This window comes from Anopheles funestus, chromosome 3RL (genome assembly GCF_943734845.2).
Source record: "Anopheles funestus chromosome 3RL, idAnoFuneDA-416_04, whole genome shotgun sequence".
In the NCBI taxonomy this organism is placed as follows: Eukaryota; Metazoa; Arthropoda; class Insecta; order Diptera; family Culicidae; genus Anopheles; species Anopheles funestus.
Genome location: NC_064599.1, coordinates 12105536 through 12118413, shown reverse-complemented (window position 1 = coordinate 12118413; position 12878 = coordinate 12105536). Strand labels below are relative to the sequence as shown.

Below are 12878 nucleotides of genomic sequence, written 5' to 3'. Positions count from 1 at the left end.
AACATTTCCGTCCCGCGCATCATCTCATTATAACTTTTAAAAAAGTACCTCATCCAATGTGGTTAGGGTTCCGTTTCATTATATTTATTTCGCTTCTTTCCTTCACTACAGAGTTCCCATGATATTTTTTTCTTCTCTCTGGGCATGCCCTCCGCTGAGACCGCGCGCAGACAGACACACACACATACGAAGGGAAACACCCCAAAGGCACACAAAAAACGAACGGTACATTTTTTTTTTTTTTGCTGTAGTCAAGCGTTACAGTTTCTCCAGTGTGGTAACCGGCGAGAAAACGGCGCAGTAAAAACGACGGTGGACGATGAATGGGAAGGAAATAAAAAAGGCAAAACACCGTTTTCTTCCACTTTCTTAGACGGTTGAGAGTTTGCGTTTCGAAGATGAAGTACGTTTCTGTTTTGCCATTCCTTTGAAGCAAAGGTGTCAAACCAATCGATGTGACGAAATTCAACAAATAATTTCTCTATTCCGTTTCTTTTTGTTTAGCTAGTTTTGCATTTTAATACGAAAACTCCCATATATCATTGAATTTTTGTGTTAATTTCATCCGAAAGAAGAACACCCTTGGTTGAAGTTCGACACCCTTGGTTGAAGTTTGTATGACTAAGTGACTGAGAGTGAGGTGTTTTTTAGCTTGATTTATTCTGTTCATTTCGTTGTAACAGACACAAACACCCATCAACCCGAACAGGTCTTCCACTACCAACAGCAGATGACTGATATGTCGCTAACTTTTATGGTAACTTTGGGCAAGAATTAAAGAACAACTTCCATCAAACTACCTTTTCTACCACTTTCCTTTCCTTTAAATCGCCTTCAACTTTACAGCAGTGCCGTGTGTGTGTGTTAAAAGTTGTTAAACGTGGTTATACGCCTTAATGCTCTTTAGCAGTAGGGTTTACATTACCCCATGCGTACTAATCGTAGTCAACAAGCGTGAGCTAGTGCTGCCATCTGGTGGAAAGTAACTGTACTTCCTTCGTGATCGTACTATTTCTTCATTTTTCACTCGTTCGTTCATGCTTATCTGAACACTGATGAGGCAACACGTGGTCATTCACATGTTGGTCTAAAGTTCACAATGATTTCTTTCTATGAAAAATGAACCCAGCAATGCAAAAATAAATTTAAGCATTAAGATTACATTTCATAAACTGACGATATAGTCATCGTTCCAATTCCAAGGAATTGTCTCCAAACGAGCATAAGCAGGCAAACATCAGACAAACACGTGGTAACACACAGACAGAGCAGCAAACTGGTGATGGTATAAAAATACAGCTGGTTCATTATTCCAACCGCACTCGATGAGGCCTCCCTGTGTTAGGCAGTTTACTCCCCATCAGGAGGCATTGCCAGTGGCATAAAAAACAGGCGAACAGATGTTCCAACGATCCAACGCGGTTTCGCATTTTGTACACAATTACACGCTTCGGAATGAAGAAATGAAGAAAAATATATACCCGGTCTGTTACTGTACGCTTTTCTTCCCGCGGGAGTACCGAAACTGATCTCCTTCTTCCAACAACCCAAGCTATTACGTGTCTGCGTAACTGATTGTATGCTAATGCAGAGACGCAAAATAATGATCTTTGCCAGTACGTTCATCACCGACATGAATCATAACGAAGCGTGGGCCTCTTCAGTGTGTGCCTTAAAAAGAATTCTCCCCGCTTGGTGAGTTCATTTTTGGGGAAGAAGCAAACTTCTTCCTTGCGAAGTCCCTCTGTAGCACCGTCTAATCTTTGCTTCCATGACCTCGTTTCGGTTTTACGGGGGTTGAAGGTCTAAGAGAAATATTTGCAGATCTAAGAGCAATATAATAAATCGTGAAACAGTACGAGAAAGTAGCAAACCTACCAACACATCAGTCATCTTGCTCTTTAAGCCGTAAATGAGCCTTACAGAAGCGGAGACTGTGTCGACAGGGAATAATTGTCTCTTGCCTTCATCCAACCCACAAAACACTTTTTTGATGATTTAGGAAAGGAGATTCTTCTAAATAAATATAACCCGTTTTATATCCTCATCTTAAAACTCCTCATCTTCGGCATCTTCATCGTTAATCAGTGAGAAAAGCCTCATTTTACCCCCACACACTCATCAACATTGCTGCCAAACGTATAAAGTTTCCTATTATTTTGCCTCCCAAGGTTGGTTCATTCTCATTCGGGGCTTCGGCATTCAATTTCACAAAATATTGGAAGTCTATAGCGACAACAAGTACAAGATACAAGACTTCTCCAATTTGCAATATTCGTTTTGTTTCCTTTTTCTTTCTCGGTGGCTTCTTCGTGATCTCGTGAAGTCTGTTGTGCAATCAAATGGCCATAAGCCACCAGAATAAGGAGGCGGTAACATTGAAAGAGTTAAGTAATTTGGGCGATTGAAATATGATGGTGTTGAGTGTTAGGAATAAATCGTATTTCCAATGCCCTTTTGTGGTACACAGTTGGTGATGTAACATTAATCTGTTCTCAACGATTAATTAATTATTTTATTTCATTCTTCCTTCAGCTGTACTCAAAATCAGGTATTTAAACATTAGATTCTTTCCATCCAGCAGACAACCGATACTAGTTGGCCAATGACACTTCGAAAAATCGATGCAGGCACCAATAGGAAAGTAGGTCAAACAGCCGCCAAGAGCGCCAGCTGATAACATTTACACCACTCACCTACCAAGCCCCATCCGCATTTGGGTCGAGTTGGAAACGCTGGAAACTAGAGATGGGACAAAATGGCATATAGACGGAACTGGTTCCAGACGATTCCACAAAAATTCGGAACCAGTTCCAGCAGGTAGGTGCAACCACCCAGTCCGGAACCGTCCGGAATCGTCCGGAATCGTCCGGAATCGCCCGGAACCGTCCGGAATCGTCCGGAATCGTCCGGAATCGCCCGGAATCGTCCGGAACCGTCCGGAATCGTCCGGAACCGTCCAGAACCGTTCGGAATCGTCCGGAATTGTCCGGAACCGTCCGGAATCGTCCGGAATCGTTCGGAATCGTCCGGAACCGTTCGAAATCGTCCGGAACCGTCGGAATCGTTGGAACTGTCGGAACATTTGGAATCGTTGGAACCGTTGGAACCACTGGAACCGTTGGAATAGCTAGAACCGTTGGAACCGTTGGAACTGTTGGAACCACTGCAACTGCTGGAACTGCTGGAACCATCCGGAATCGTAGTCGGCTAGTATGACTTCACAGTACGCACTGTTTTCTTTTTGATTTGATGATTTTTATTTCGTTTTCTTCGCCTTTTGCTCTGCGTGTATCTTTCATAAACGGGTAGACTTTTTTTTATCAAGTAGACAAACGCTTGGTGCTGTTGGGTTTATTTTGATTGCATTGATGAATTGTGTGAAAGTACCGAATGTTATGTTAATCGAAATGTTTTTACAGACTTTTTTCGAAATCGTTCAGAACCGTCTCTGAATTGAATGCTCTGATACTGATAGTGTCTTTTAACCCACACATTTCTTCTGGTTCTACTTCCTTCTACATCTGTCATATTGTCCTTCATCTTTCGTTTATATTTACAATAAAATCAATACTTTAAATAAGATTGTAAATATAATTTACCACTATCGACTTATTTTTTTGGATAGGATCAGAATACTATAATAGGATATGAGGTGAGTCCTATCGTAATCTTTCTTTTTTGCTAAAAAAATAAACTATTGAACGGCTACGATTCTTGCATTTTATTAAATTGAACATATGATTACATTACTATCTATTTATTTGCTATCAGCTCATTACTAAACTATAAGACTTACAGGTTATGGTAATTTTGTTTTATAAAAATGATTTCTTTTAATTTTTTTGATGTCAATCTATTTCTTTTTTCTGTAAGAATGTTACCTGCCTTCGAAAAAATTCGTTCACATGGAACAGAAGACGCAGGAATGCTCAAATATTGTTTGGCAAAATATGATAACGTTGGATAAATCACTTCTCTTTCCTTCCACCATAGAAATGGATCACATTTGACCTGTAAATTTTTTTCCGAAATGTAGCGATCCAGCTCAAGAGCAGCAAGAATTCTTGCACTTGATGTGTGCTCGCTTTGGTGAACTTTTTTCAGTGGTTGCCATATGTCGTCATCGCTATCAAGATCTTTTTCTGCATTGTCTTTAATTTGTGTATCCATTCTATTTTGGAATGGAATCATCTTTTCTATCATATGCGTGTACACATTTTGGTACTGCGCGTCGCTTCCTAAAAATCCATCTTTTTTGAGCCTTGGGTCTAGTAAAATCGCATACGAAACTATTTCAAGATTGTTCGTTGTTTCGAACCTAGTTTTTAGACCCAGTATAAGATCATCTACTAAATCAATAACCTTGTGATGTAGTACTTCCTTTTCTTTTTTTTCAATAATTTTTTGCAATAAGGACCTAGTTAAAAACCCCATTGTTGAAATTGATATCGTTTTTTCCGCCATAATTTCGATTGTAACCGTATTGAACAGCTTTAAGATCTTAGTAGCTTGTTCTATAATGAGCCAATCTTCTTCCTCTAGCTTGCATGAGATTTTCAAAGTTGCAATACAAGATGCTAGTGGAATTCGGTTTTGTTTGAAACGATCCAACATTTCGTATGTTGAATTCCATCTGGTAGGGCAATCTTGTTTAATTTTTAATAGCGGATGATTCAAGCTAGTTTGCATTTCGGCCAGCTTTTGGGCAGCTTTTGAGCTTTTTTTGAAATGCATAACGATGCTTTTTACGTTCTCAATCGTTGATTTTATCTTTTGAAGGCCTCTTTGAACCACTAAATTTAACGTATGGGCACCACACGGGAGATGAGAAAGATTTAATATAGTTGCAGCTGATTTCATGTTGGTCGCATTATCCGTGACCAAAGTAAATAATTTATCGGAAATTTCAAAGGTATTAGTTACAGTCGTTATCCAATCGGCTATATTCTTTCCCGTATGGGTAATTGAAAAATCTGAACATTCCAATAAATACGAACACAGTTCGTATTTATTATTTATGAAATGAGCAGTCACTGCACAAAAATTATCATTATTAATGCTAGTCCAACAATCTGCTGTCAGTGATACAGTTGAAGCTATGAGTAATTTACTTTTCACCACCTCCAAAGTTTCGTTGTAAAGTGCCGGTAATGCTGCATTAGAAATACTTTTTCTTGTTGGCAGTTCATATTTAGGGTTTAAAGCTTTAACGAAATCTCCAAAATATTCATTTTCAACTATTGAAAAAGGATGATATTCTTTACATATCATTAAAAGCAATAGAGAATCGATTTTTTTTTTTGATTCCGAGCTCATTGGTTTGCTGGGTTGAAAAAAATTGGTAATTGTGGTGCAGACGTTTTGTTGGCCGGAAGTACCTTCTAGAGGGGAATCTATTTCAGAATTTGTTGTCGACAGCGGGTTACTCCTGTACAGCGGAACGGTTGGGTGTTTACGACCGAGATGCCTTTTCAAGTTTGATGTTGATCCCTTGCAGTACGAAACTATCTGCTGACAGTAGCGACATTTAGCACCACTTTCAGATTTCGTGAAATGCTGCCATATATCGCTGGTCATGTGTGCCATAGCGCCGAGCTGAAAAGTACATGGTTACAATGTAAGATTAATTTTCTATTGCTTGTAAATCAGTAGCCGTTTTTCCTATACCTCTTTGTAAGACGGACGTGACCAATAGAATTCGAGTTCTCTCCAACTTCAGATAACAGGCGCTTTGAAGTAATGCCCAGTACGTCACCGGTGAAGTCGAAGTAATCGCCTGATCGCCGAAGAATCTCTTTTGCACTATGCACGGATCTTGCACTTGCAACAGTTCGCAAAAAAATTTCACTGGCCTATGTGTATTCAGGAGCTAATCACGTTGAATCAAAAGTAAGCACGCCACTGGTAAAGTAATCGTCTGATCGCCGAAGAATCTCTTTTGCACTGTGCACAGATCTGACTTGCAATGGTTCACAAAGAATTTCACTAGTATGAGCATTTTCTAAGGAAAATGTATTGTTTGGCACTGTCTATACCATCAACACTGTCGATATATAATCAGAGTGTGGTACAGATACTAGTACAGATTGCAGCGATAACACTATTGTACAGTCTGAGCTGTGAGCTATCTGATCCTTAGTGTGTGCTTTGCTTCACTAGTATGTGTGCGTTACAGGGAAACACAATTGATAGGGTGCGGTGAGCCGACTTTAGGGAATCGCGCAAGCGAATATGAAATACGGGACGATTGATATAGAAACTGATTGATATAGAAATTTTGGCTGATTCGCTAAAGTATTGGGTGTTTCTATATCAATCGTCCCGTATTTCATATTCGCTTGCGCGATTCCCTAAAGTCGGCTCACCGCACCCTATCAATTGTGTTTCCCTGTAACGCACACATACTAGTGAAGCAAAGCACACACTAAGGATCAGATAGCTCACAGCTCAGACTGTACAATAGTGTTATCGCTGCAATCTGTACTAGTATCTGTACCACACTCTGATTATATATCGACAGTGTTGATGGTATAGACAGTGCCAAACAATACATTTTCCTTAGAAAATGCTCATACTAGTGAAATTCTTTGTGAACCATTGCAAGTCAGATCTGTGCACAGTGCAAAAGAGATTCTTCGGCGATCAGACGATTACTTTACCAGTGGCGTGCTTACTTTTGATTCAACGTGATTAGCTCCTGAATACACATAGGCCAGTGAAATTTTTTTGCGAACTGTTGCAAGTGCAAGATCCGTGCATAGTGCAAAAGAGATTCTTCGGCGATCAGGCGATTACTTCGACTTCACCGGTGACGTACTGGGCATTACTTCAAAGCGCCTGTTATCTGAAGTTGGAGAGAACTCGAATTCTATTGGTCACGTCCGTCTTACAAAGAGGTATAGGAAAAACGGCTACTGATTTACAAGCAATAGAAAATTAATCTTACATTGTAACCATGTACTTTTCAGCTCGGCGCTATGGCACACATGACCAGCGATATATGGCAGCATTTCACGAAATCTGAAAGTGGTGCTAAATGTCGCTACTGTCAGCAGATAGTTTCGTACTGCAAGGGATCAACATCAAACTTGAAAAGGCATCTCGGTCGTAAACACCCAACCGTTCCGCTGTACAGGAGTAACCCGCTGTCGACAACAAATTCTGAAATAGATTCCCCTCTAGAAGGTACTTCCGGCCAACAAAACGTCTGCACCACAATTACCAATTTTTTTCAACCCAGCAAACCAATGAGCTCGGAATCAAAAAAAAAATCGATTCTCTATTGCTTTTAATGATATGTAAAGAATATCATCCTTTTTCAATAGTTGAAAATGAATATTTTGGAGATTTCGTTAAAGCTTTAAACCCTAAATATGAACTGCCAACAAGAAAAAGTATTTCTAATGCAGCATTACCGGCACTTTACAACGAAACTTTGGAGGTGGTGAAAAGTAAATTACTCATAGCTTCAACTGTATCACTGACAGCAGATTGTTGGACTAGCATTAATAATGATAATTTTTGTGCAGTGACTGCTCATTTCATAAATAATAAATACGAACTGTGTTCGTATTTATTGGAATGTTCAGATTTTTCAATTACCCATACGGGAAAGAATATAGCCGATTGGATAACGACTGTAACTAATACCTTTGAAATTTCCGATAAATTATTTACTTTGGTCACGGATAATGCGACCAACATGAAATCAGCTGCAACTATATTAAATCTTTCTCATCTCCCGTGTGGTGCCCATACGTTAAATTTAGTGGTTCAAAGAGGCCTTCAAAAGATAAAATCAACGATTGAGAACGTAAAAAGCATCGTTATGCATTTCAAAAAAAGCTCAAAAGCTGCCCAAAAGCTGGCCGAAATGCAAACTAGCTTGAATCATCCGCTATTAAAAATTAAACAAGATTGCCCTACCAGATGGAATTCAACATACGAAATGTTGGATCGTTTCAAACAAAACCGAATTCCACTAGCATCTTGTATTGCAACTTTGAAAATCTCATGCAAGCTAGAGGAAGAAGATTGGCTCATTATAGAACAAGCTACTAAGATCTTAAAGCTGTTCAATACGGTTACAATCGAAATTATGGCGGAAAAAACGATATCAATTTCAACAATGGGGTTTTTAACTAGGTCCTTATTGCAAAAAATTATTGAAAAAAAAGAAAAGGAAGTACTACATCACAAGGTTATTGATTTAGTAGATGATCTTATACTGGGTCTAAAAACTAGGTTCGAAACAACGAACAATCTTGAAATAGTTTCGTATGCGATTTTACTAGACCCAAGGCTCAAAAAAGATGGATTTTTAGGAAGCGACGCGCAGTACCAAAATGTGTACACGCATATGATAGAAAAGATGATTCCATTCCAAAATAGAATGGATACACAAATTAAAGACAATGCAGAAAAAGATCTTGATAGCGATGACGACATATGGCAACCACTGAAAAAAGTTCACCAAAGCGAGCACACATCAAGTGCAAGAATTCTTGCTGCTCTTGAGCTGGATCGCTACATTTCGGAAAAAAATTTACAGGTCAAATGTGATCCATTTCTATGGTGGAAGGAAAGAGAAGTGATTTATCCAACGTTATCATATTTTGCCAAACAATATTTGAGCATTCCTGCGTCTTCTGTTCCATGTGAACGAATTTTTTCGAAGGCAGGTAACATTCTTACAGAAAAAAGAAATAGATTGACATCAAAAAAATTAAAAGAAATCATTTTTATAAAACAAAATTACCATAACCTGTAAGTCTTATAGTTTAGTAATGAGCTGATAGCAAATAAATAGATAGTAATGTAATCATATGTTCAATTTAATAAAATGCAAGAATCGTAGCCGTTCAATAGTTTATTTTTTTAGCAAAAAAGAAAGATTACGATAGGACTCACCTCATATCCTATTATAGTATTCTGATCCTATCCAAAAAAATAAGTCGATAGTGGTAAATTATATTTACAATCTTATTTAAAGTATTGATTTTATTGTAAATATAAACGAAAGATGAAGGACAATATGACAGATGTAGAAGGAAGTAGAACCAGAAGAAATGTGTGGGTTAAAAGACACTATCAGTATCAGAGCATTCAATTCAGAGACGGTTCTGAACGATTTCGAAAAAAGTCTGTAAAAACATTTCGATTAACATAACATTCGGTACTTTCACACAATTCATCAATGCAATCAAAATAAACCCAACAGCACCAAGCGTTTGTCTACTTGATAAAAAAAAGTCTACCCGTTTATGAAAGATACACGCAGAGCAAAAGGCGAAGAAAACGAAATAAAAATCATCAAATCAAAAAGAAAACAGTGCGTACTGTGAAGTCATACTAGCCGACTACGATTCCGGATGGTTCCAGCAGTTCCAGCAGTTGCAGTGGTTCCAACAGTTCCAACGGTTCCAACGGTTCTAGCTATTCCAACGGTTCCAGTGGTTCCAACGGTTCCAACGATTCCAAATGTTCCGACAGTTCCAACGATTCCGACGGTTCCGGACGATTCCGAACGGTTCCGGACGATTCCGAACGATTCCGGACGGTTCCGGACGATTCCGGACGGTTCCGGACGATTCCGAACGATTCCGGACGGTTCCGGACGATTCCGGACGATTCCGAACGGTTCCGGACGGTTCCGGACGATTCCGGACGGTTCCGAGTGGAACCGTCAATTCCATTTCTTCGGAATCGGAACTGGAATCACACGACCCGGAGCCGGATCGGAACCGTGGGTGCATTCCACCGAACCCATCACTACTGGAAACGCGACCAGACTCGTACCGTGATTCACGATTTGGCCGTTCGAAACGGAAAGTTAAACTTTGCTAATGCCAGTTGGAAAATATCAATTCAAAACCTGGTCCGTCTGTAGCGGGCAAACGAGAGCAGGGAATGTGTGGACGGAACCGATTTAAATTACGAATCGCCAGTACGCGATAAGAAGCAGCATCAAGCCGCGCTCTAATGGTTTGAAAATTTGAAGAAGATAAAGATATGCTTCAAGCCTTGTTGCTATAGAGATGTTGGCCAAAGGATGTTTTGTTTTGATTGTCAAACATTTGGTAAATACAATTTCTGAAGAGATATGCAGCTAGGAAGTATTGTTGAATGATGCAATTCTGGAGATTGGTTTGTGTTAAAACCTTGTCATGACTTAAGATTTCTAACACTTAAAATCATTTGCCGAGTATTTGAAAAATTTCAATTGCATTCTTTCCGGCGTTATGCGCCCAAGACACAAAACCAGAGCTAAGAGTTCAACAGGAGTTGACATGAAAAATTAAATACACATATACGCTTGTAAACATGTTTTGTGTTCTTGATGTCGTCCAACATCATAAGTCTATTGGTAATATGGTTATCCAGATCATTGTTTTAGATAAAATTTCCAACTTATTTGTCTAGCTACTAGTCTCGATGACTTCCAACTCATCACGCACCACAACATCATCGTCAAGATTTCTTTGTTCCCAACAGCCTTTTCCAAGACAAGAGGCGTCGCTGTTTCTATGGATGGGGTTTGTCCCGAGCCATGTCTCTGCGGGAGGCGATCACTGAAGCACAGCACATAAAATAACCCATCACAACGAGAGCCGGGATGGTTGGTGCAGTGAAGCTTAAAAAGCTTACCAAGCGCGCTCAACAAACTTACTGGCTAGACATTACGACTAGCAGCAGACGAGCCAGCAAACGCGAAGACGAAAGATTGCCTAAAGCGACATCCAATGATGGAATGATGAACAGAAACACACTGGACAAGGCGACAAGGAATTGAAGAAGGGAGCAGTGGGTTATGCAGGAAGAAACGGATGGGTTTCGATTTCGCCCAGTCAACAGTTCATCTCCTCTTGCAAAGCGCGTGCAGAACGAAATCAACTTTTCGACGACCTTGACCCTACACCACCCGCTTTTCGCGCTCTCGCTTACCGTCCTGATAACCTTTTTTCTTTCTCTTGCTCGTGGTGCGAACCTTCAGCTTCATTGCCAACAACAGTTTGGTCTGTCACTTTATTTTCCGAAACTCTCAGCAGCTCCGACAACTTTCCTGCGAAACGACTGCGCGGAACAGTCGCGACAGGGAGACACAGACCAGACACAAACGTAAACAACGTATCACCATGCAGCACCATAAGCGCGCAAGGATAAAATGAATAAAACCCTTCTTCCAACTTCGTCCCCCTTTTTCCCACTTCCATTACCCATTACCCATCAGTGAGCTTTAACTGGGAACAAAGAAAACGCCACGACTAGATGACGTCTGCAATGCGAAAATGGGGATTTATATCGCTAATTGGAACTGGTGTTTGATGTCATGTTTTGCCGTTTTTAAAGACACTTTCGGAACAGTTTGTGCGATATGAAAGGTTACGTGGACGTGGTTTAAATGAAACTTCAAGTGTAAATAAAATTAGGGTTTTTATCTCCAAGTAATACTGAGAAGTGTCCTTACAATTATTTAATATTCCCCTTCCAATATAGGAAGGGATTCATCTTGCCGAAACGCTTACTGAAATGAGGACAATCTTTCATGAGGACCTTGGGTCCTCAGGTCTCGTGTCCTGTTTTCGCATCCACGTCCTTAACCTCGTATTGTTCAACAATAAAAAAGGAAGCAATCCTGACATGATAAATGATTCCAAGAGTAAGAGGATGATTTAAAAGTAGTATCAATCTTTTAACTTTGTTGGTTGTTTTCCAATTTTTTTGCTATTCCTGGTTATTCCAACATCTCTTATCTTTTGCACTTTAATTTTAGACCTCAAAATGCGGGGCCTTATCTGCACCGTACCCGATACAACCCCCTTAATGGTCGGTGGTAACGTTTTCCACCATCTTCTTATCGTGCTGTGTTCGATCTTGTACGAAGTGCGAAATAAAACCGTAATCAGGTGCGAATTTCCTCACAGTCCGCCAAAAACTCTGCCACGATCGCAGCGGGAGGTCGTCGACCGTTCACAATGTCCTCCCACGGGAGGGTAAATCAACAACCCCCGCCTCCCAAAAAAAACCTCCCTCATTTGGTGTCCTCGCAGACATATTTCGGCCCTATGGATGGGTAGGAATTTGTGATCTCAGTTGTAAGATGAGAGACCGCGCGTGTGACCGATGAGTTCAACAGCTTCCAACACAGAAATCGAATCAACCGCATAAGTAGGCAACTCGCAACAGAAAAGGGAGAAACAGACGAACGAAAAATAAATAAATAAATCAAGCACACATCTGTGACTGTAGTATGGCTTGCATCTCCCCGTCGGGTACTTGCTTCACGAACGATCTGTCATTCGAAAAAATTGTATCCCCATTGGCATGCACTTTCGATTTGTTTTGTTTTCATGCCAATTCTTGAGACGATTTGATGCAGCTAATGCTCGCACCACAGCGGCTCGTGGTGAAAATGTTGCAAATGTTACTGTTTCGCTCGCGTAAAAGAGTCGTGCATTGGCCATGATAAACATAGCCAAACACACTGCTGCCAGCCCGCAAGGCGAAGATTCACCCGCGAGAGGAATGCGACCAACCAAGACGACGTGGAAAGAACGGCGGCAACAACGAAAAATCCGTCCGTCCGTCTGTCTGAGTCTCGGAGCGATCGCACACCGCATCGGGTTTTTGGGTGGGTATCGTGCTCGTGTGTCCTTTTGATTACTTAATTTCTTGAAGTTCAACCAACCGCATCCGCCTTGCGTACCCCGTCTCAATTCTCCCCCCTCCTTTCCCCCGCTTACAGCCTTTGCCCGCTAACTAATCACGCTCTCGTCAACGGTACTAGCGAATTTGGAGCTATTTTTGAGTACACTTTGCCGTCAAACCATGGCGTCATTTTGTTTGCACAGCCTCACACACAGCATCCACACGTT

General features: G+C 40.5%; 3 protein-coding genes across 3 annotated transcripts in view; 1 reads left to right on the top strand and 2 right to left on the bottom strand.

The window, feature by feature from the left end:
• LOC125771414 (mucin-12) overlaps nucleotides 1-12878 on the bottom strand; it is a 63714-nt gene that overhangs the window by 19014 nt on the left and 31822 nt on the right. The window lies entirely within an intron of this gene.
• Nucleotides 3342-6267, bottom strand: LOC125771456 (E3 SUMO-protein ligase ZBED1-like). Its single transcript, XM_049442100.1, has 2 exons — nucleotides 5671-6267; nucleotides 3342-5598 (listed from the first exon to the last, which is right to left on the bottom strand). The coding sequence occupies exon 2, from the start codon at nucleotides 5587-5589 to the stop codon at nucleotides 3796-3798; it is 1794 nt and encodes a 597-aa protein (XP_049298057.1). The 5' UTR covers nucleotides 5590-5598; nucleotides 5671-6267; the 3' UTR covers nucleotides 3342-3795.
• LOC125771469 (E3 SUMO-protein ligase ZBED1-like) lies at nucleotides 6303-9227 on the top strand. The gene is made up of 2 exons (XM_049442121.1): nucleotides 6303-6899; nucleotides 6972-9227. The coding sequence occupies exon 2, from the start codon at nucleotides 7295-7297 to the stop codon at nucleotides 8771-8773; it is 1479 nt and encodes a 492-aa protein (XP_049298078.1). The 5' UTR covers nucleotides 6303-6899; nucleotides 6972-7294; the 3' UTR covers nucleotides 8774-9227.

Bases quoted from the DNA above. Each gene is read 5' to 3' on its own strand.
- LOC125771469 (XM_049442121.1), top strand. From the start codon at position 7,295: ATGATATGTAAAGAATATCATCCTTTTTCAATAGTTGAAAATGAATAT.
- LOC125771456 (XM_049442100.1), bottom strand. From the start codon at position 5,589: ATGGCACACATGACCAGCGATATATGGCAGCATTTCACGAAATCTGAA.